At 34.4% G+C, this 21,939-nt stretch overlaps 1 protein-coding gene across 10 annotated transcripts in view; it reads right to left on the bottom strand.

The window, feature by feature from the left end:
- Positions 1-21,939, bottom strand: part of LOC149799133 (peripheral plasma membrane protein CASK-like) — a 397,425-nt gene that overhangs the window by 257,902 nt on the left and 117,584 nt on the right. For all 10 annotated transcript variants that reach the window (XR_016421088.1, XR_016421089.1, XM_089958206.1 and 7 more), the window contains exon 4: positions 14,445-14,550. Coding sequence is in view for 8 of the 10 variants with exons in the window: in XM_089958206.1 (XP_089814332.1) it covers positions 14,445-14,550 (106 nt within the window). In the remaining 2 variants the exon portion in view is untranslated. The remainder of the gene's footprint in view (positions 1-14,444; positions 14,551-21,939) is intronic.

Raw genomic sequence — 21,939 nt, 5'->3', positions numbered from 1 at the left:
CTCCCTACAGATGGTTCTGTAGGAAGGAGTCCATTCTCCTTGGGTTGGCTTGATGGCATGAAGTTTATTATTCACTGCTTCATTCCATGATGCCTGCCACTTCTGACGTAAAGTTTCTTTGATACCAGGTTTAAAATCAGTATACAGCATTTTAAAATCAGATGGTTCTTGGGTTAGGGCCATTTTAGCAGCGCGATCTGCTTTTTCATTACCTTTAATACCAACATGGCTAGGTAACCAACAGTATACAATATTGTGGGAGGTACTCAGCTTAGTACTTTTGAGGAGAACCTTGGTCAACAATGGGTTCTCCAGTTTTCTACTGTGTAATGACTGAAGTACTGATGGGGAGTCGGAGAAGATGATGCTGTTTAAAATACGTTTGTTTTCGACATATTGCAGAGCAAGATGTACTGCTCTGATTTCGGCAAAAAAAATTGATGTGCCATTTGGTAAGCAAACTTGTGTGTTTTCCACTAACGAAGGCTATGGCAGCCTTTTCCTCATCCTCTGATCTGTCGGTATAAATTCTTTTGTAGTTTTTAAATTCGGCGAGGAGTTCATGATAAGAGTTGTGGAAGATGGAAGGGTTTGTCTCAGATTTGTTTCCATCGTGAAGTGTAAAAAGTACTTTTGGTTTCATCCGTGTGGAGACATGGTTGATAATAATAATAATAATATGATTATTATTATTATTATTATTATTATTATTATTAATTTATTTGATTAGGGAAACTATGTATAATATACTATTCTCCCCTGAGGCAGTAATAAACAAACTATTGTAAATGCAACAGAGAAAATAAAATACATAAAAATTTAAAGTAATAAAGCATACTTAAATATACTAGGTATAAAAGCATAAAGTGTAATACTTTTATGAGATGCATTAACATAATAACTGGAGTACATGTATTCCAATATTTCATCAGTGGTTAGCATGCCAGACTAGCACCCAAAATGGTGCAGGTTCAAATCCTAACACTGTTATCAGCCAACTTTACCATGGTGTTTCCTTAGGCAAGTTGCTTTACTCCAACTGCCTTGTAAGTAAAAAGTAAAAAGATCAAACCAAATCAAATTCTGTCATTTTGACCCATCAGGGAAATTACATCATATTCAATTAAAATAACACTATTGGCACACAACTACAAACTAGCCTGAGCACTCTTTTGATATCAAAAGACAAATGAACATTGCCTGAACACTGTGCCTGTGCACAAGTATGCCATTGCTTTGAAACTGCAAGACAAATGATTATAACCTATACATGCAGTGTGCATTGCCAATGCTGTTCTTTTGAAATTTCATGACAAATGAAGATAGCCTTATTACGATTCTATGGTCTTAAACCACGTAAAAGAAAAGAGCAAAAACCAACAATTGTAAAATTCAACAAATAATTTATTTCCTTAGATTACAAAGTGAAAAATGTACAAAGAACTTATGGCATTGCTAATCAAATTCCAAATAATCCTAGAATTTCTAACACAAGACCCAATGATTACAATTCTGAATAAACTTTAGAAGTATTCCAAAATAAATCCAATGCTGGAAGTGTAGATAAGCCTGTGATGGCCTGTATCATAGTCATGTGCCAATAGTCTATTGATAAATCACAATAATATAATCCAAGAATATAACCTTATTTGAATTTCACTATAACTCTATGTCTCTGTTTCAAAGAAAGTTATTTCTGAGCACTTAACTGATATTTCCAGAGAAAAGTAACTTGAACTAATAAATTTAAATAAATAATTTACAGCCCAAATGAAATGATGGACACAACAATAAAACTGATTCTGTTTATCTTACAGCATAAATAATTTCTACATAAGCAAGACTATACAGTCCTCAATCTGACCTCTGATCACATTTAGCATCTGGGGCCCCGAGTGGCTGAGTGGTCTAAAGCACTTTCCGTTACAGATCACTGCCATCTCACCTCTGTCTGCATAGGTTCGAGTCTCGGATTCAGCCAAAGTGGTATGTGAAAAAACTTGCCAGTAGTTTCTCGAGAGTCGGTGGTTCTTTCTGGGGATTTCCCGGGTTCTTCCTCCACCATTAATACTGGCCGCCATGTATAGCCTATTGTATGCTGAAAAATGGCATTAAACCCAACAACAACAACATTTAGCATCTTCTATTAAAATAAGCAACACATGTGTATTGCCTAATAGCAAATTTCATTCTGAAAGGTTAAAAATGTTGACAAGATAAAATCATGGTTATAATTAGAAGGTTTGTTACTAAAATAATAATACCAAATGTGGTAAACAGCAGGTAGACCCAGCATTTCATGGGGAATTTCCAATGTTCTGGACTCAGATTGAGATAAACATGTTTACAATACCAAAATGAATGATTAAGGTTGGGTAGAAAATGAACCTGATTTTGGACAAGTTCAAGTCCAAACTACAATTATCCATAGAAAATAATGAACAAAAAAAAACCCGCTAATAAACAATGCAAATTAAATATACATAACAGCCTGAACACTCGGTGTGATTGCCCTATGCTAATCTTTCAAAATCACATGACAAATCTGAACAGCAGAGAACCTGATCTACTGGAAAAAAGTTTATATAATGGCAGAATCTGCTTTACACTGCTCACTATTCACACAGGCAAAGACAGGTACTCAGGACACATTCACTGAATAATCAATCTACAGGAAAGCCAACTGAATATATGAACACTAATTGAAATGGGCAGACCATCACTAGTTACAATGCTATACATCAATTATTCATTGGTAATGAGAGGCACTAAAACAAAAGAACAGTAGAGCTATCATTAATTCATGACATTTATGGAAATGAGGAAGAGAATATCAGGTTAACAAAAACATTGGTATTGGATATAAGCAAAAAAAGGAAATTTGTTTGGTTGGTTGGTAATTAATGGCACTTACACAAATGAAAGAATATGCTGTATGTAGGCACAATATAGCAGCATTTTAATCAGTTTAATGTACAATATTTTTCATAACTCTTTCAAAAAAGTGACAATATTTGTTTTCTTCTTTTTTCTTGATATATCGACAATGATAGTAACTACAGATGAAGTCACGGAAGTTGTTTCAGTTTCTTAAATTTTCACTCTCCATTTCATAACCTCTTGTGTGAGTGTATAATTATATGCACGAGGTTGTGATTTATATATATATAATTGTACGTCTTGTCCTTGTTACCCATTCATTTGTTTTTCATTAACGGCCACCTTTTATGAAAATTGAGGAAAGCCCTGAGCAATACCTGTAGATATTTCATAATAATTCTTTCCATTAATGATCTTTTTCATTCTGGTGGAACCATATGAATAGGGGGAAAATTATTTACTTTGGTAGCAACCATGAAGAATGATTGCCAATTTTTTTTTTCATCTAAGGGTCAGAAGTGATGATCTTATTTTGGAAGAATCACTCCTCCCTCACCCAGATCTTAGTCTGCTACAATAGGTTCCTCAAAGTGGTGAAAGGTGGGTTTAATTGTAGATATAGGAGAAATATAGTAGCAAGACCAAGTTTAGAAATACAGCAAACCTATATGTTCAGAACTGTGTGCGTGTGTTTTAGATTTTTAATGTAGCTTTAACAATTTTTCAGTCAGATCGCTACAATGTCTGCATTGTTACAGTTTATAGTGATATCTAGCACTGGGGCATCATGCCGCAGACATGTAGCATGATGTCCAACCCAGTCACATTATCCTGACACCAGGCCAACCAGTCCTAACACTAACCTCTTAACGCTAAGTGCCTGAGTGCCTAGTGAGGCGGCTTTAAGTATCATTTTTATAAGTCTTTGGTATGACTTGGCTGGGGTTCCAACCTGTGACCTCCCACATCCGAGACGACACTCTAACCACTAGGCCACTGGAGCAGTTATGTTCATAACTAAAGTAGCAATCCCAAGTTCACAAATATGGTAGCAAGTCCTAGTCCACATATTATGCCAAAAGCCCAGATTCAGAATTAGGTGGCAGGCACAAACCTGCAAATACACCAGCAAGTGAAAGTTCAGAAATATGGCAGCAATATGAGGCATTGTAGTGGACAAAAGCTGGTCCAAAGAGAAAGTTGCTGTTGAAATTTTGATGTCACATGTAGAGAAATCCAATATCACATGTTGGATCATATTGCATGTCCTTAAAGTTCCATTTTCTAGATCGAGATTTTAGATTTTATATGCTGAATTATAGAGGGATAGTTTAACGTTCTATTTCCTATGTTGGCATTATACAGTGCACATTTTGAATTACACCGCGGTGGTTGAAATTTCAATATCATATGTCATGAATCCCTAATTCACACGTTGTATGCAACTGTTTGTGATGAAAGTTCGATTTCATAAGATGAGTATTTAGATTTCATCTGTTGAATTTCACAGCAACGAGAAGCAGCCTTCTTGTTTAAAATATAAACTGGTCTGTTCACGACAGCATCCTTTAGCGAAGAAATTCATAATAATTCTCGACCTGTGAATGGTAATTTCAAACTGTAATTCCATGAAATGTAATGGCGCCTCATAACTGAATACACAAATAATGTATCTTAATACTCAATATTATTTTTAATTGTTAAAGTGGCCATTGTGTAATGTTACTTTTAACACCAACACATTATTTCACCATATGAAAATAACAATTCTGACAAGCACATTAAAATGTCCAATAACCGCTGTGTAATTCGACAGATACAATCTAAAAACTCAATATATGAAATGGAACTTTCAGCACAATCAATGTGATTCAACATGTTAAATAGAAACTCATGACAGATGGCATTAAAATTTCAACAACCACTGTGTTATTCAGAAGATACAATCTAAAAACACGACATTGGACATCGAATTTTCAACAAGCACTGTGTAATTCAACATATGAAATCTAAATACTCAACATATGAAATGGAACTTTCAACATAAACTCTTTGAACCAATATGTAATTTAGGAAATCTCGACATATGACATTGAAATTTCAACCACCCCTATGTAATTCAAATGACACAATCTAAGCCCTCGACATAGAAAATATAACTTTCAACCACTACTGTTTAATTCAAAGGGCTCAATCTAAAATCTAGACTGAGAAAATGGAACTTTAAGAACAAGCATTTTGGATATAGCTCGTTAAATTGGAATTCTGGACATACAACATTAACGTTTCAACAGCAAAGTTCTGATTGACCAGCTTTTGTCCGCTACGGTGCCTCACAGAAGCAAGCCCAACTTCAGAAATTAGGCAGCATGTCCAACTTTAGAAACTGGGTAGCAAACCTAAATTTCAAAAGCAATTTTCAACCATTTATATATCTTGCAATCAACTTAAACACTCCCTAGTTTTCTGTAAAGTATTTAAATTAAATCTGTATTCACACAAAAATGAACATTGGGCATCCAGTTAACTTACCAGGTTTGGAACTGAATTAATAAGATTTAGACATGATTGGTGAATGCTTATTTTATCTCTGTTTCCTAAGTTTTATTAGCAATAGTCCAAATTTAGAAATCAATTTTCAGCAATTCAAAATCTCATTTTTCAAATGAAAATTGCGCCTGTCAATTTACTTTTCTGTGAAACAATGAAAGCTCCTTCATTTGTATTAGAGTTTGATGGCTTTGCAATCTTACTTTGCAAGATTTAGGACTTCAAGGTAATTTAAGTGAAAGATCTGAGCTCTGGTTGTTAAGAATCTGCTTAGAAGAAAATATTTTTTATACACTGTGACAATACAACGGTCCCAAACTCGCATGCGATCACTCACCTTGCTGACATCAGCCAAACACCTTAAATGCAAAAGCTGTTGGCCAAGAAATGTGTAAAGCATTACTCATTTGTTTAATCCGTTTAGGATATGGGTATTTAAAATGTTGAGAAATGTGGACCACGATACAGTTTTGAAAGATAGGGAACAACAGAAAATGACTGATTGCAAATCCCATTCGCATACAAAAATTTTATAAACTTAAAAGCTCTATGACCAAAGGGATTTTTAGTATTGGAAAAAGTAAAATATACAAGTTTGAATGGGCAGGCAAAAACAGAATAGCGGTAACAATATCAGGTTTCTAACATGCAACATGTTGGATGTGAGAACATGGAATATATATGAATACATGGGATGGATGTGGGTGAAGCAAAGATATATCTAGGTGACTAGGTCAGCATCATAGAAAGAAATACAAGTTGGGTGTGAGAGTTGGAAAACATATCAGTATCAGGTCAAGTTTTTGGGTTTCAGGAAGGCTTTGACAAATTAAGGTAAACAGGTAAGCATTCTGATTAACCTGTGGAACTGGGTCAAATATAATGCTGTTTCAATACCATTTAGTTATGGCATAATCTGGGAAGGGGCTGTCCTTCATTTAGTAATGGTATATTATATTCTGTATGTGGGGAAAGGGGGTTTGGATTATGATATATATATATATATATAAGACAATAGTCAAAAGAGGAGAAAAGAGAGGAGAACAAGATACAAGGTTGAGATATGAAATGGGAACTTAACAGAGAAACTTCATAAAAGGACTTAAAGTTATGGTCAGAAAAAGAAATATACAGAGATATAATACCCAATAGATATAATGGTGTGATACACTGAAATTAGAGAGGCAGACAGAACGATATAAACCTTAGTTTACAAAATGAGTTAGTGTTTTTAACACATTAGCCCCTGGAGATTTTGTCATTTTTGCCTGAAATTCGAGTAGGAAACACATTTTAAAAGCTATTTCTGAATAGATCAGAAAACACCAAATCCCAGGTGATCTTTCATTAACATACTGCCTAGTTGTGTTAGAAACATCATTTTTCATTGGCTATTTGGCTTGTGCATGAGCAGAAGGGTAAAAGTTGGAGTTCTTTGTTTTTTTGCTAAACGGAGACATTATTTTTCTATCTAGACCACTCTTAATCCATGTGCCCATCTTATCCTACTTTTTGCAAAGGTTCATCTGTCTGTTTCCAGTTCATACCGGTTTGCCTTAGATCCGAGACCACGGGCAAATTTTGGGTAGAAAAATATTGGGTCCAAAAAATGAGGTTTTCCATCTGTATTTTGTAGTGCTACTAGATATTCCAGATTATTTGGTATCATTGTAGAGCTACATCTGTCTACCTTTCTATAATACCACCCACTTTACAAAAATAATGGGTCCATTAAGCAAAAAATTAAAAATAAAAAAATAAGGAACTCCAAATTTTACCCTTCTGCTCAGGTGTGAGCCAAATAGCCAATGAAAAGCAATGTTCTAACACAACTAGGCAGTATGTTATTGGAAGATCACCTGGAAGTTGGTATTTTAGGATTTCAGAAATAGCTTTCAAAATGTGTTTCCTACTCGAGTTTCAGACAAAAACGACAAAAACTTCTAGGGATTAATGTGTTAACGAGTCCACTCTGCAGGGTTGGAAACATAAGAAAAGCTCCGTAGTCTACCCTACATTCTCGAAGAGGAAACTGGTTTACAGTGTAAAAGGGTTAAGTGTGCTAATGATAAAAGCCTAGATTCAGCCTTGTACCAATGGTTTGTCCAGGCTCACTTAAAATGAGTTTCCATTTCTGGACAAATTCTGATAGCTCAATGGAGATGGCTCCAAATTTAAGGCTAGTAACAGCAGGCTGGACATCTACTCAGCTGATAAAGAGGCTGCCAATTCCTACCCAACTGAGCTTATAAAGTTGCTGGAGGAAGATTGCTTTTAACAGCTGATCAAGTTTATAGCTGCAACGAGACTGGTTTATGCTTTAAAATATTACCTGATCGCACCCTCACAACCAAGACTAATAGTGACAAACAAGAAGGCTCTAAAAAGAGGAAGGACCAAGTCAATCTCTTGTTTTGCATCACCAAGTCTGGCAGCCACAAAGTCAGACCTCTGATGATAAAAAAGATCAAAGTTTTCCAGATGTTTTCATCATGTTAATATGAAGGCCCTTCCCTTTGAATACACTAACAGCAAGAATGCATGGATGAATAGCTCCATATTTTAAGAGTGGTTCCATAAAACATTCGTTCCAGCTATTTGGGCTCATTTGCGAAAACTCAAGCAGGAGGAAAAAAGCTCTCCTACTGCTGGATAATTTCCCTGCCCACCCCCACCCCCCAACAGAAAATCTTGTCAGTTGTGATGGCAAGATTAAAGTCTCTTATCTCCTGAAGAACACTAGTTCAGAAATCCAACCACTGGACCAATGCATCATATCAGTAGTTAAGCAAAATTATCGTCGTGAAATGATCAAGTGGGTAACAACTCCTCCTTTAGTAGTTTTCACACACTTCTTTTGATATTCACAAAATCTGAAGTATATGTTATATGCATGCTGAAAGCATGCATTGACTGTTAATTATTCTTGCTGTATTCATTCAAAAGAAAATGTGTACAAGTGTTAATTGTTGGGAATTTACAATGGATAAAGGTACACCGAAACGCATACGAGAACATTTTAGCAGTAAGAAATTTGTACAGGTCTTGTTCATAGACTCTGGAACGTAATGAACCACACATGTGCTTTGTCTTTCTTAACATAATTTTGCTGTTAATTTTACCCATTGAATTCAGACACAAAATGATCTGTGACAAAAGTATTAAATAGTTTAAATATGTATGCAATTTCTGCAAAGGAATTACCCGTACATGTATTATGGATTAACTGCATGCTACAACGGTACAATATCAGCTGGTAAGTAAACGGTGTTAATACCACAGGCACTTGATTCCAGGGTAAACTAATATGTACACTAACCAATTAACACTTAACATGTGTTAATTGGGGAGTGTACCCATTAGTTTACCCTGGAATCAAGTGCCTGTGGTTAATACTCTGTTCAAACTATATAATAATAATAATAATAATAATAATAATGAGGACTTTGTATAGCGCCTAATCTTTAGAAGCTCTAAGCGCTTTACAACATTAGACAACACCTATAAGATAAAAAACATATAATATTATTACAAAAACAAACACCATGAAATTAGAAAAACATTAAAAAAATAAAAAACATGCTAGAATGTTTCAGGTAGGAAACACTATTAGGTCTTTAAGTTTGTTCTTGCAGTCCGACAGTGAAACGTAGCACAGAGAACAAATTTTGTGTTTGATTCTGGATCGAATGGATAGCCAGTGTACAGTACATTAGACACTGAATTCAGACACAATAATCTGTGACAAAATTACTGAATATTTTAAATCTGTATGCAATTTTTCAATGGAATTACATGCATCACTGAACTGCATACCATGACGTTCATGTGCCAATGCGCTGTTCTCTGAAAAAGTAAAATACTGTAAAACCCAGCATTAACGTGACATTGCTATTAACGCAATCCACTTTTTGGGACCCCAATTATCACGTTTTAGCAGGATTCCACTGTATTCTGAAGATTATCTACTTACTGCACTTCTATCAAAAGCTGTAAACTTTGTGTATAAATCGAAGCATGTGACATGATTGCCTGGATTACCTATAATTGGTGCTCAACGGACTTTGAAATACATGCGGCTTGTATTGTTCCTTACAATTTACCTATAAATCATACATCTATTATGTACTTGAGCGTGAAATAAAAGAAATCTGTTTGCAACAAAAAAATCTTATTTTTTTCATTCCATATTTTCACATGTGAAAAATATATAACTTTACATGTGAAAATATACAATTTCCCATCATGATACATGATGCTTGATTGTTTTTCCCTACAGAAGTAAATTTAACTGTAGCAACAAACATGAGCATTTTGTGACCTAGAACAAAGAAATGGAAACTGCATGATTCTTTTACTTAAGTTATTTCCACTTACCTCCTTGACAACAACGATAAACCTGCTGTGAATATATTGCTGAATTGGACTGTTCTCAGATAGAGTCAAATACTTTACTGTGACAGATTTGTCCATGTGCTCTCTTAAATCACTGATATTTTATATCATTAGCCTTAAAGTATATGACGTGAGGTGAATTTATGATAATGTGGGTGGGGTGGGGTGCTGAAGAGTGAGTAGTTTAATCTTCTAAAGCTCGATTCTGGAGCAAGTTTTGGATACATGTATAATACAACATGCTGAAATATATCCAACATTTATGTAGCAAAAGACAATATCCTCTATGAAATGTGTGACTGTACTTGTATGTGTATATATATATATATATATGATTTATAAGTAAATTGTAATCAATGATATTAGCCCCTGTGCATGTGACTCCACTGATGGTAGAACAAAAATAACAATATCATGGCCATCTCCCACATATACCATTGTATAAATGAAATCTACCACTTACGAAAATAAACATTTTAAAAAAAGAAATGACATGACAGTAAAACAGACATGTGGTTGAGTCTGAATTTCTTTCTTCTGCAGAATGTAGAGTTTAACGACTTCAATGAAAACAGTGGCTATTTTAGTAATCTGCAACATCACCACGGGCAAAAATATTGATTAATGTGAACATTTATAATATGCATGCATCAAATATTCAGTTTATTTTCCGAATTTACTCAAAAGTTGCTGGCAGGAAAGAGCTACTCTTTTAAAATCTCTCCTTTTTAAGAGGAAAGACTAAGTCTAATGCACACACGTTTACATTATCTCAACAGACCCGAATCTTACAAAATGTGATTAGTGGATTGTTTCTTTCTGCACTTTAAAGTGGATACAAGTACCTTGTTAATGTGGTTGACTGATGGGAAATGAAGTGCAATATTAAAAGCCATTCACATCATTCAGCATTAACATCAGATATGTATAGGAAATTATATCATCCCTGTGGGGAATTCTTAAGATGGCAGATTGGACATCATCCAATTTAATTTATAATAAATAAACAGATAAATAAATAAATTATTTACAGTAAATAATTTTAACAAATAAATTTTAAACAAGTGGCTTAACATACCAGGTGACTAGTTGCTTTTAGTGCAGGTTTTTTGTGTTGTCCTTTTAACACACTATATAATAAAGGTCACGCCAAAGGCTTATAAAAAGTAATGGACCCCATCCATGCATTCTTTAGATGTAATGGATGGAGGGAATTACTGGAGTAAGCTGAGGCTGAGCAAGTAAAGTCTCTCCCAACAACGTTTTCTGTGCCATTGTTTTTCTTAATTAGACAACAAAAAATGGGTACATTTGAACACTGACTTTATGTGTGGACAATGGCTGTTTTATATCAGGTATCACATAATTTTAATATCTTTAAAGAGCACCTGGAAGGCAAGCCTTAGGGTAAAAATGCTAATTTATACAGGTTCAGCCTCAAGCTTAACCCAATAACACCTTCCATCCATCACATATAATGTATGCTTGGATGGGAGGCTTTTTTTTTTTTTTTTTTGTGTGGTTAATTTCATTCACATTCTGTCCCTTCACTATTCAAAAATTCATCTCACTTTCCATGAATGTCAGAATTCAGGAAATTAATTAATAAAAAGAAATTACCCAATTATTTCTCCACTAAGTGTAAGTTAGAATACCTATTCAAGGGATGCTGGTTCAGATAATGACTGGTAGTAATCAGTGTGTAAATTGGCCTCTATGACCACAATGGCTTCATTCTCTCATGTAAAAAACAAGATTGAAAAGACAAATGGGAAGAAATTATATTTAATTCAACATCATTCTGATCAATAGATTCTCTCCACTTTAATAGTCCATAATTATCACCCTCTGAACTATTTTGCACATTTATCCATTTCATAATGTTTGTCCTAATCCTAATTTGATGATGTTCAAATTTTTTAACACAATCACTGAATGAATGTTTTTGATATTATTATGTTAGTTTCACAAATTCTACCAATCATCAACAAGACATTCATAAGGAAAAATGAGAAACCACTGACCAGTGTGAAGATTTAGTTAAGATTATGTCCATCTCCACCAAACATTGTAAATCATGTGTTTTGTCAAAGTTTTACAATAACAACTTGTATACCTACAATCTTTAAAAAACGTCTATTCAATAATTCATGTGATGTAAACAAAGTTAAATTATTATCAAAATGTACCAAAGGCAACCCCTTGTGGGCTTGGGTATGTCTGAAGCACAATCCCACATGTCATAAGAGGCAAGTGGTGGAGGCAGTAGCCATCAATTGTTAGATTGCTGGACCAAAGACCAACAAGGTACAATTTTGAATCCAACCAGAGATCAGCATGGGTAAGCTACTGTGCAGTGTCCTTGACTAAAAAATTTACTCTGTGTCTAAAAATTTTTCATGTGTTTCTGTACCATAAAATAACCAAACTAAATGGACTGCTCTATATATATATATATATATATATATATATATATATATATATATATATATATATATATATATATATTATATATATATGCAAGTAGTCTGATTCCCTTGCTTTTGACTCTTGATGTGAAACAAAAAAAAATATTAGCAAAATAAAGAATACAACTGACTCATTCACATATAATACTATAATTTATTTCATCTCAAAACTTCACAAATTCTCATTAATTAAGATGTTTGTCCTTACTCTAAAAGCTGCTACCAATGACAGAAAGCTATTTTATATTAAAAAAAGGCTGACCAACATAGCCAATACCACTGTAAAACTTCTGTTTACAATTAGTAGCTCCCTCTGGCGAGGATCTCCTCAAACTGAAAAATCTTAACTAAACCATGCATACTGATGATACAATCACAGTGGGTTTGGCAGAAAGTTATACTTATTTAGCAATTCAGAAAATATTAGTAACATTATTAAATGTTTGATACAAATTTTGCAGAAAAATGAAAAGATGCCAATTTTGAATAAATGTGTTTAATGTTACAGTAACTGTTTTCAGTTACGGCTTACAAAGCACTCGGATCTAAATTCCGTATATGGGTAAGTAGGTATCTCACTTGGAAATGGTGATGGATGATGAAAAGGTGTCACATGGGTGCCATATTAGACAAAAAGCATGTTGGCCAGTGATAACTGCTGGGGTTTGTACTAGGTACGAAGTTGGACATTTCAAGTGGACAAGTGACCAGGACACACAAAATAATATGGTCACAATAAGAGTGATGACCATTAATGAAGTCTTCAGTTGTATTGAGTTAAAGATATGATTTGAGTTTTATTTGGGGTTTGCATGCTTCAACTGAAAAACTCTTTCCAGGGACAAAAAAATATATTTCCAAGACTTCAAATATAGACGGTAAAAATATTAACATCAGATATATTAACATGGACTAACAAGTGATACAATCCAAAAAATTGAAAAACCAGATTATCAGCAACACAACAAAATGACTGATGAAATGATCATGTGAATATTCCAGGTACTGTATGATAAAATGGGTCTGAAATAATTTAATAGGGAACAAAAATGACTTAAGGACTTTTCAAAGACTTTAAGACTTAATTAATTTTCAAGGATTTCAAGGTATTTAATTTAAAAGTCTAAATCAAGTTTTTTGTTCAATATGCTACAAAATGTAAATGACAGACATGGTGAAAGTCTATGAAATATGTGTTCACTAGGAGAAAATGTTTTTTGACTTTGTCTTGCACAGCACAGGGTAGACAGCTGAGGAATTATTAGGCATGGTCTGACAATAAATGTGTCAGAAACTGATCCTAATGATGCAAGCAGTTTCTCTGTAAAATACACACACTTCCATTTTTGAATTAATATCCTAGAACCAGCAAGAACATTAGCTGATATAGCTACTGAGGCATCAAGAAAAAAGAAAGACCCAAGCACAGGTCTCGCTATACATACTGTCTCCCCATGACATTTGGTTGCAGAGAGACCCATCATACTCTTCAGAGTATCAGTATGACCCTCTATTTCCACAAGTCTATCTAGCCATGGATGATGTGTGATGTTGTCAGACATGTTTTAAGAATTGTCAAGGAATGTGAACTTAGTCAACAACAGTGACTATTATTAGTGACCTATGATTTTGGGAAACTTTGGCAGGAGTACATTTTCACTAGTCAAGGGTCATTGATCCACTTTATTCCACGATGACCCTTGGCATTTATATCTGGCCGAAATCATCTTTTAACTCCTGTCCTCTTGCAGATTAATCAAGTGGAATTAAATGACCAATGAGAGAGCTCGTTACATCATGTCATGTTTTTGATGGCTGGATAACCTCAAATCTTGATTCACAGAAAATGTTATGTGTGAAAGGTTTAAATGATAGACATTTATGCACAACAGGACTCTGAGCTATTTTCTACGGAGGCCACAATAATTATTCCAAATATCTCCCTAGATAAATGTAATGAGCAATCTGGCTGGATTAGTTTCTGTCAGTTTCATGCAATCAGCAGAGCCACAAATAACTGTTTCAGCTAGTCATATACACCAAGGGTCATTGCAGAATACAGTGGATCAACAAAACTTCACAGGAACAACATCATGCAAGCATTGCAAATGTCTCCCCAGAAGTACAAAATATAGAAAAATAGGTACTTACTACTCAAAAACCATATACAGCATTCCATCAGAACTATAGGTCTCCAGCAGTTCCACAATGTGGGGGTGCTTCAACATGTGACAGATACTCGCCTCTCTCTTCAGGTCTAAAAAAATAGGAAACAATATTTCTTTTAGTATATTGGTCCTCCTATGGAAAGGCCCCTCTCGAGAGACCACCTCTGAACAGTAGCCAACTCGTGCAACACCAAATTAGTGTATTTTTATGATACTGTTCCCTGAAGGGAGGATATCCCTTTTATAAGGGATTCTTAAGAGGGCTGTCCAATGTATTATAAAGATCAGTTTTCCCATTAATGCAAAAAAGTATGTGAATCATGCATTAACAGCACTTGGCATGTACAAAACACTGACCTGATACATGTGAATCATACATTAACAGCACTTGGCATGTACAAAACACTGACCTGATACATGTGAATCATGCATTAACAGCACTTGGCATGTACAAAACACTGACCTGATACATGTGAATCATGCATTAACAGCACTTGACATGTACAAAACACTGACCTGATACATGTGAATCATGCATTAACAGCACTTGGCATGTACAAAACATGTACCTGATACATGTGAATCATGCATTAACAGCACTTGGCATGTACAAAACATGTACCTGATACATGTGAATCATGCATTAACAGCACCTGGCATGTACAAAACATGTACCTGATACATGCAGTTCATGTTGAGAAACTGAAGCCTGGAGCATGCACTAAATTAAGTCTAAGAACTGTATTTGCAACTAGATAACTCAATTTCTATCTATTTATCAATGATTTAAAAAAAACTTGATCAAGCACAACTAATGTGCACAATTTTTAAAACACGCACGAGTGGTAATTATTTTACAGTTACCATTTTGGTCACATGGGGAAGTCTGACTACTTGATCTTACTATACCAATAATTGTTTTCAGTGTATATTACATATCCAGAAGGAAACTTGGACATAAACAAATTCTGGAGTGACATATGGGATTCCTAGCAAATTAATGTAGGCAATATTATTCCTTAGGTTTATTTTTATAAAAGAAAAAAAAAAAAGAGTTAACTTCATTCTGAAGAAAATAAAGTGGAAGACTGTACAATACTTGAAGCTGTAAAAAAACTAATAACTAAATCCATCTTTACATTAGCTTTACTTTTCTTAAGTAAAAAATGCCAACAAGTTGTGACATTTTTATTTATTTGCTGATTCCTTTATTTCTTCATTATTCTGATATACCCATATGCAATTATAGTATTTTACTTTCTTCACAACATGCATCCCCAATATTTTGTATTGTACTCCCATTTTAGCAGCTTAGGGGGTACAAAAACCCTTCATCCAAGAAAATAGTGGGAACCAAAGAAATTTACTAGTTACGACTAAAATCACTTTTAAATAACTTGAGTAATTTTTCATGCATTATCATGCATGCAACAATTCATAAATGTATTTATTACTTTCCTTAGTTATGACCATATATACAACAGTGTCAGAGAAACAGGTAAATTTAAAGTATAATGTAATTACTGCAGCATGAATTGCAGGTCACTATGACCTACTTCTGCCCATGTTGAGTACCTTCCATGATGAATACACCCATCAAGTTTCATGGATGTAAACACAATGATGTCAGACAGAGTTCGATGCGAAAACTTTATGGAATGACTGAGGCGCACAATGGAGGTAACCACGACCTACTTTTATCCATAATGAGTTGAACCATCTGTGGGAGATACACCCATGATGTTTCTTGCATGTACTTATAACTGTCAGACAAACTGAGCAAAATGATTCATGTCTCACCTATGCTACTCAGGTGAGACAAACACATCATATTTAATGATGTGAAATTGTAATTATAACTGATTCCCATCAGCCATGAACCAAAACTGAGTTAAGCTGATAAGAAGCAAAAACAACTGAATGAATCTGATGTGATGCCTGACCACACATTTTAAAAGTGCAATGGTTAATTATGGACTTCAAAGTGTGGAACTACTGTATAAGAAACATTACCCAAGAAAATCAATTTCAGTGGCACACTAGCCACATTATATCCCATCAAGAACGGTAATTATCAAAACCAAAACAAAGTCATATGCAAAAAACAAAAAAGTATTCAAGTAAATTGCTCCAAATGTCAGTATTCCACTTGTAAAAATAATAGTTTTGTTTGGTTTTGTGGGTCTAAAGCCATATTTCTGCACAGGATAGGCCACACATGGTGGCCACTATATCTGGTGGACAAAGAACCTGGAAGACATTAGTAGGAACCATCTACATATACTAGCAAGCCTTCTCACATACCTGTGTTGGCTGAGCCAAGACATGAACCCACACAGACAGATGTGAGATGTGACTGATCTGCCACTCAAGGCACCACATTTGGAAGGATAAATTTGTTTAAAGTAAGTGTATACCACCTGCTATGAACAACTACTAAAAAATGATGCAAAGACCTGCATGAAGATGATGCGCGCTCTTAAAATGAATCCTGATACTGGCATAACCATCTAGAACTGTCAAACAAGACTATAAAACTATATAAATGTATTTCTTCAATTTTTCATTGATTTGTTTGTTTGTTTTAATATCCAAGTGGTGGAATCAAGACCAGTTCAATTGTTCAAACAGAAGTAAACAAGGTCAGGTCTTGTCTCAATTTCATGTGAAAAATTAAATTCTGGCAAAAATAAAACTGCATGATGGGAACAAATTTTTCATCACAGCGCAATATTATCCCAAGATGATGGTGATTCAACTGAATGTAAGAGAAATAACTCTAGATTTTGTGCAATACATAATTATCACATTTTATAGGTGGTGTTACTTCCCTTGCATCTGGCATTTCTACTGCTTGTTGTACATGAGCCCTTAACACATTAACCCCCGGCAACAAATTAACGTGGCAGGAGATAGTAGCCTACTGCCGAGCTCTGTAGCGTCAAGGTCATGTATGATACACTAAAGTGGGTGTTATTATAGAAAGGTAGACAGATGTAGCTCTACAATGATACCAAATAATCTGGAATTTCTAGTTGCACTACAAAATAAACAGGAAAAAAACCTCATTTTTTGGGCCCGATTTTTTTCACACCCAAAATTTGCCCATGGTCGGAATCTGATTTTGTGTTCGGATTTTACACTTTTTAGTCTCAGATCTAAGGCAAACCGGTATGAACTGCAAACAGACAGATGAACCTTTGCAAAAAGTAGGATAAGATGGGCATTTGGAATAAAGAGTGGTCTCGATAAGAAAATAATGGGTCTGTTAAGCAAAAAAAATTAAAAAAAGAAGAAAGAACTTTTACCCTTCTGCTCATGTGCAAGCCAAAGAGCCAATGAAAAATGATGTTTCAAACACAACTAGGCACTATTTTATTGGAAGATCACCTATTCGGAAATAGCTTTTAAAATGTGTTTCCTACTCGAATTTCAGGCGAAAATGACAAAAAAACCCAGGGGTCAATGTGTTAAACCTACCAAGACACATGCCTGTTGTCTATTAAACCTACCAAGACACATGCCTGCTGTCTATTAAACCTACCAAGACACATGCCTGCTGTCTTTTAAACCTACCAAAACACATGCCTGTTGTCCATTAAACATTACACACATATGATGTCTGTTAAACCTACCAACATGTTTTTTGTAAATTAATCCCAACAACACACATGCCTCTTGTCTATTAAACCTACCAACACACATTTATGTAGCAGTCTATTAAACCTATATCCACACAAGCCTATTGTCTGTTAAACCTGCCACCACACAAGCCTGTTGTCTATTAAACCTACCAACACGCATTTCTGTTGTATATTAAACCTACCAACACACATTCTAGCAGTCTATTAAACCTATGTCCACACAAGCCTATTGTCTGTTAAACCTGGCACCACACAAGCCTGTTGTCTATTAAACCTATATCCACACAAGCCTATTGTCTGTCAAACCTGCCACCACACAAGCCTATTGTCTGTTAAACCTGCCACCACACAAGCCTGTTGTCTATTAAACCTACCAACACGCATTTCTGTTGTATATTAAACCTACCAACACACATTATAGCAGTCTATTAAACCTATGTCCACACAAGCCTATTGTCTATTAAACCTGCCACCACACAAGCCTGTTGTCTATTAAACCTATATCCACACAAGCCTATTGTCTGTTAAACCTGGCACCACACAAGCCTGTTGTCTATTAAACCTATATCCACACAAGCCTATTGTCTGTTAAACCTGGCACCACACAAGCCTGTTGTCTATTAAACCTATATCCACACAAGCCTATTGTCTGTTAAACCTGCCACCACACAAGCCTATTGTCTATTAAACCTGCCACCACACAAGCCTATTGTCTATTAAACCTGCCACCACACAAGCCTATTGTCTGTTAAACCTGCCACCACACAAGCCTATTGTCTGTTAAATCTGCCACCACACAAGCCTGTTGTCTGTTAAACCTGCCACCACACAAGCCTGTTGTCTGTTAAACCTGCCACCACACAAGCCTGTTGTCTGTTAAACCTGCCACCACACAAGCCTGTTGTCTGTTAAACCTGCCACCACACAAGCCTGTTGTCTATTAAACCTACTACCATGTATGCCTGTCTACTACTCAACTCTGTGGAGTAAATCACTTTTGAAAATGGATGTTACAAATGTTTTATTTCGGCATGAATATATTAAAACAATATGAACCAACAAAGTGGAAAGCACTTAACACTTAACCCTTCTAATAATTTATGTGACAAGAAAATTGTGCAATTGTGTATGTTATTTGGAAGTGTGCACTTACTATGATGACCTATAACCTCTTTTAACTTACCGTTATTATAATTTTGCATGTGCAGAATGCAGGCATTATATCAAACATAGTACATAATCATACATTGGCAAGAAACAATTTTGATCACTAAATAACATTTTTGTGTGTGAAAAAATAAAATCAGAAAATGAAAATGACATTACAGTGTGATGATATAGCATGCTCCATTATAACACCAGTTCTGATGTAACATGATCATGGCATTGCTCCCAACATTTCATTATATACATGTTTTTTTCTTGTAAATGAAAAAACAATGTTCTTCTGTCTAAGAAGTATGAAAAATAACATGGAAAAAGTTTATTATCATATCTTCTTAACTTTTTTCTTTTTCTTTTCTTCTTTAAAACACAGCTGTATAACGTGTCAATATGGCATGTACTTTATATACTTTGCCCATTCTTTAATTTATATAAATCTAACCTGTTCTTGATATATTTTTATGCTTTTCAAGTTTTTAATACTTGTACTAGTTTTTTCCTTCCTTTTAATAAATTAATAGTCGAGATATGCATATTGTTCCCCTTAATGCATGAACCCACCCCAATTCCCCAAACAAAATTAAAAACCTTAATTGGTGTAGAAGTCTAAATAACATGACACTTAAGAACATCCATAAGAAACACAAGTTGTGGTGTACACTGACTATTCAAAAAATAATATGTATAAAATTTAATCAGGATCGCGCTGGGCTTCACTAATGTTGCAAACTGTGATTTGTTTTTCCTTATTAGCTACAAAAATACACAATCTGGTGATTTATTTTGAAACAACATTGTTGGCTGTTTAAACTTGTATATACAATCTTGACTAAGATGTCTGCTTCTGATTTTTACAATATTGAATCAAAAAAAGGAAAAGAATGGTAACTACAAATTTGTCTTTCATGAGGATTTAACAAGTGGTGTAGTTACTACGTAAATGTGTACAAAAGAATATTACTCTTGATGGCAGTTTACAGAATTATCCGGCAGTTACTGAATAGGATGAACTATGTCACTTTGTTGTCTGAGGAAAAAGACTAGCCCCTAGTGTAAGCAATATGGTGCTATGTTAGTATATTGAAACTCCATTAAGTATGAAACACACAGACGATGACAGCATTACAGCCACCTTAGTCACAGTCTTGTAAAAAAATCAACGAATCAAATCACTAAGTTTTATCACATTAATGATTTCAATTATTAAAACCAGTAAGGTGGGGTACAAACAAACAGGGATTTATACAAAAAATACACGCTGCAGATCTATTGGTTTCTTATTACCCTAAATGCAAGCTATCAATAACATTTACTCAAGTATCTTACTCCAGAAAAAGAGTCATTCTGCACAACCAGTTTTTCTTTAACACACAATGGTCATGATCTATAACCTTCTGAGTCAATATGCCTCTTCCATACCTCATGTTCAAGCTCTCCACACATTTTGATGAAGGTACATCATCCAGAATTGATGTTACTATGCAAAATGCAGTTTTCTTCTTTTACTTAAAGTGACCTTGACCTATATTTTCACTGAACAGAAACTGCAAAGATATTTTGGTTAGAATGCGTATGTGTGTGTGTATATATATAGCATTACTTTTTGTAATAGCCTAGACTCATAACAATATATATATATATATATATGTGTGTGTGTGTGTGTGTGTGTGTGTGTGTGTGTATATATCTCTCTCTCTCTCTCTCTCTCTCTCTCTCTCTCTCTCTCTCTCTATATATATATATATATATATATTGTTACTCGTCTAGGCTATTACAAAAAGTAACAGAAAAAAGTGAAGACAACAAGCTTTGTAAAATTTAAAATTAAACAAATAATGTATTTCCCTAGAATACCAAGTGAAAAATGAGAAAAAAAATAATCCAAGAATTAAAAAGTAGAAGTCCTAGTAATGTAAGGTCTTGAATGAAAATGGAAGACAATGACATCATTAATAGTCAGCAAAGTGCTGCAGTGTCAACAGAATCTTGCTGAATGTCAGAAAATATTATTCAGCTTTCGATTTCTGTATAAATTTCAATAAATTTCCTTGTCCAAGAATTAATTTAGAGCACTTTAATATTTCCTGGGTAAATAATCACTTGAAATCCAATCATTTGAAGAAAAGAAAATCTCAGCCCAAACTGGTCACAACAACACAGTTTAAAGTTTAAAGCCCACTGACTACTTCTATACAAAACATTAGGTATAAGGCTAACTTAAGACGCAAAACAGATTCCCCATTGGGGGTCAAGAGTTCAACATTCCAGAAGAAATGGAAGTTTGTTACATGAAAATTGTCACATAGTCCAGGTATGACCATAGCTTAACTTAAAAATTCTTACTCTGAGAAAGAATTGTAAAAAATATATAAAATAGTTGTTTACCAAAACTGCCACTGATTTTAAAACAAGGTCAGGAAACTAGATCAGCATTAGATACGTCTCTATTATTATTTGTTTACCAATGAAAATTTTAAAAAGTCAAGTGAAACAGAACTGAACTTACTTCTAAATAAAAATCAAATCCAATAAACAATATTACATTACAATTACATGCAACAGAATAAAAAAATTAAAGCATCAGGCAAACAATTAAATTAAAGCAAATATATATAACTATATATATATATATATATATATATATATATATATATATATATATATATATAT

This window comes from Sinohyriopsis cumingii, chromosome 5 (assembly GCF_028554795.1).
Source record: "Sinohyriopsis cumingii isolate HCF-2022 chromosome 5, ASM2855479v2, whole genome shotgun sequence".
Lineage (NCBI taxonomy): Eukaryota > Metazoa > Mollusca > Bivalvia > Unionida > Unionidae > Sinohyriopsis > Sinohyriopsis cumingii.
Note: the sequence above shows the minus strand (reverse complement) of the source record. Positions and strands in the feature narration are given on the sequence as shown.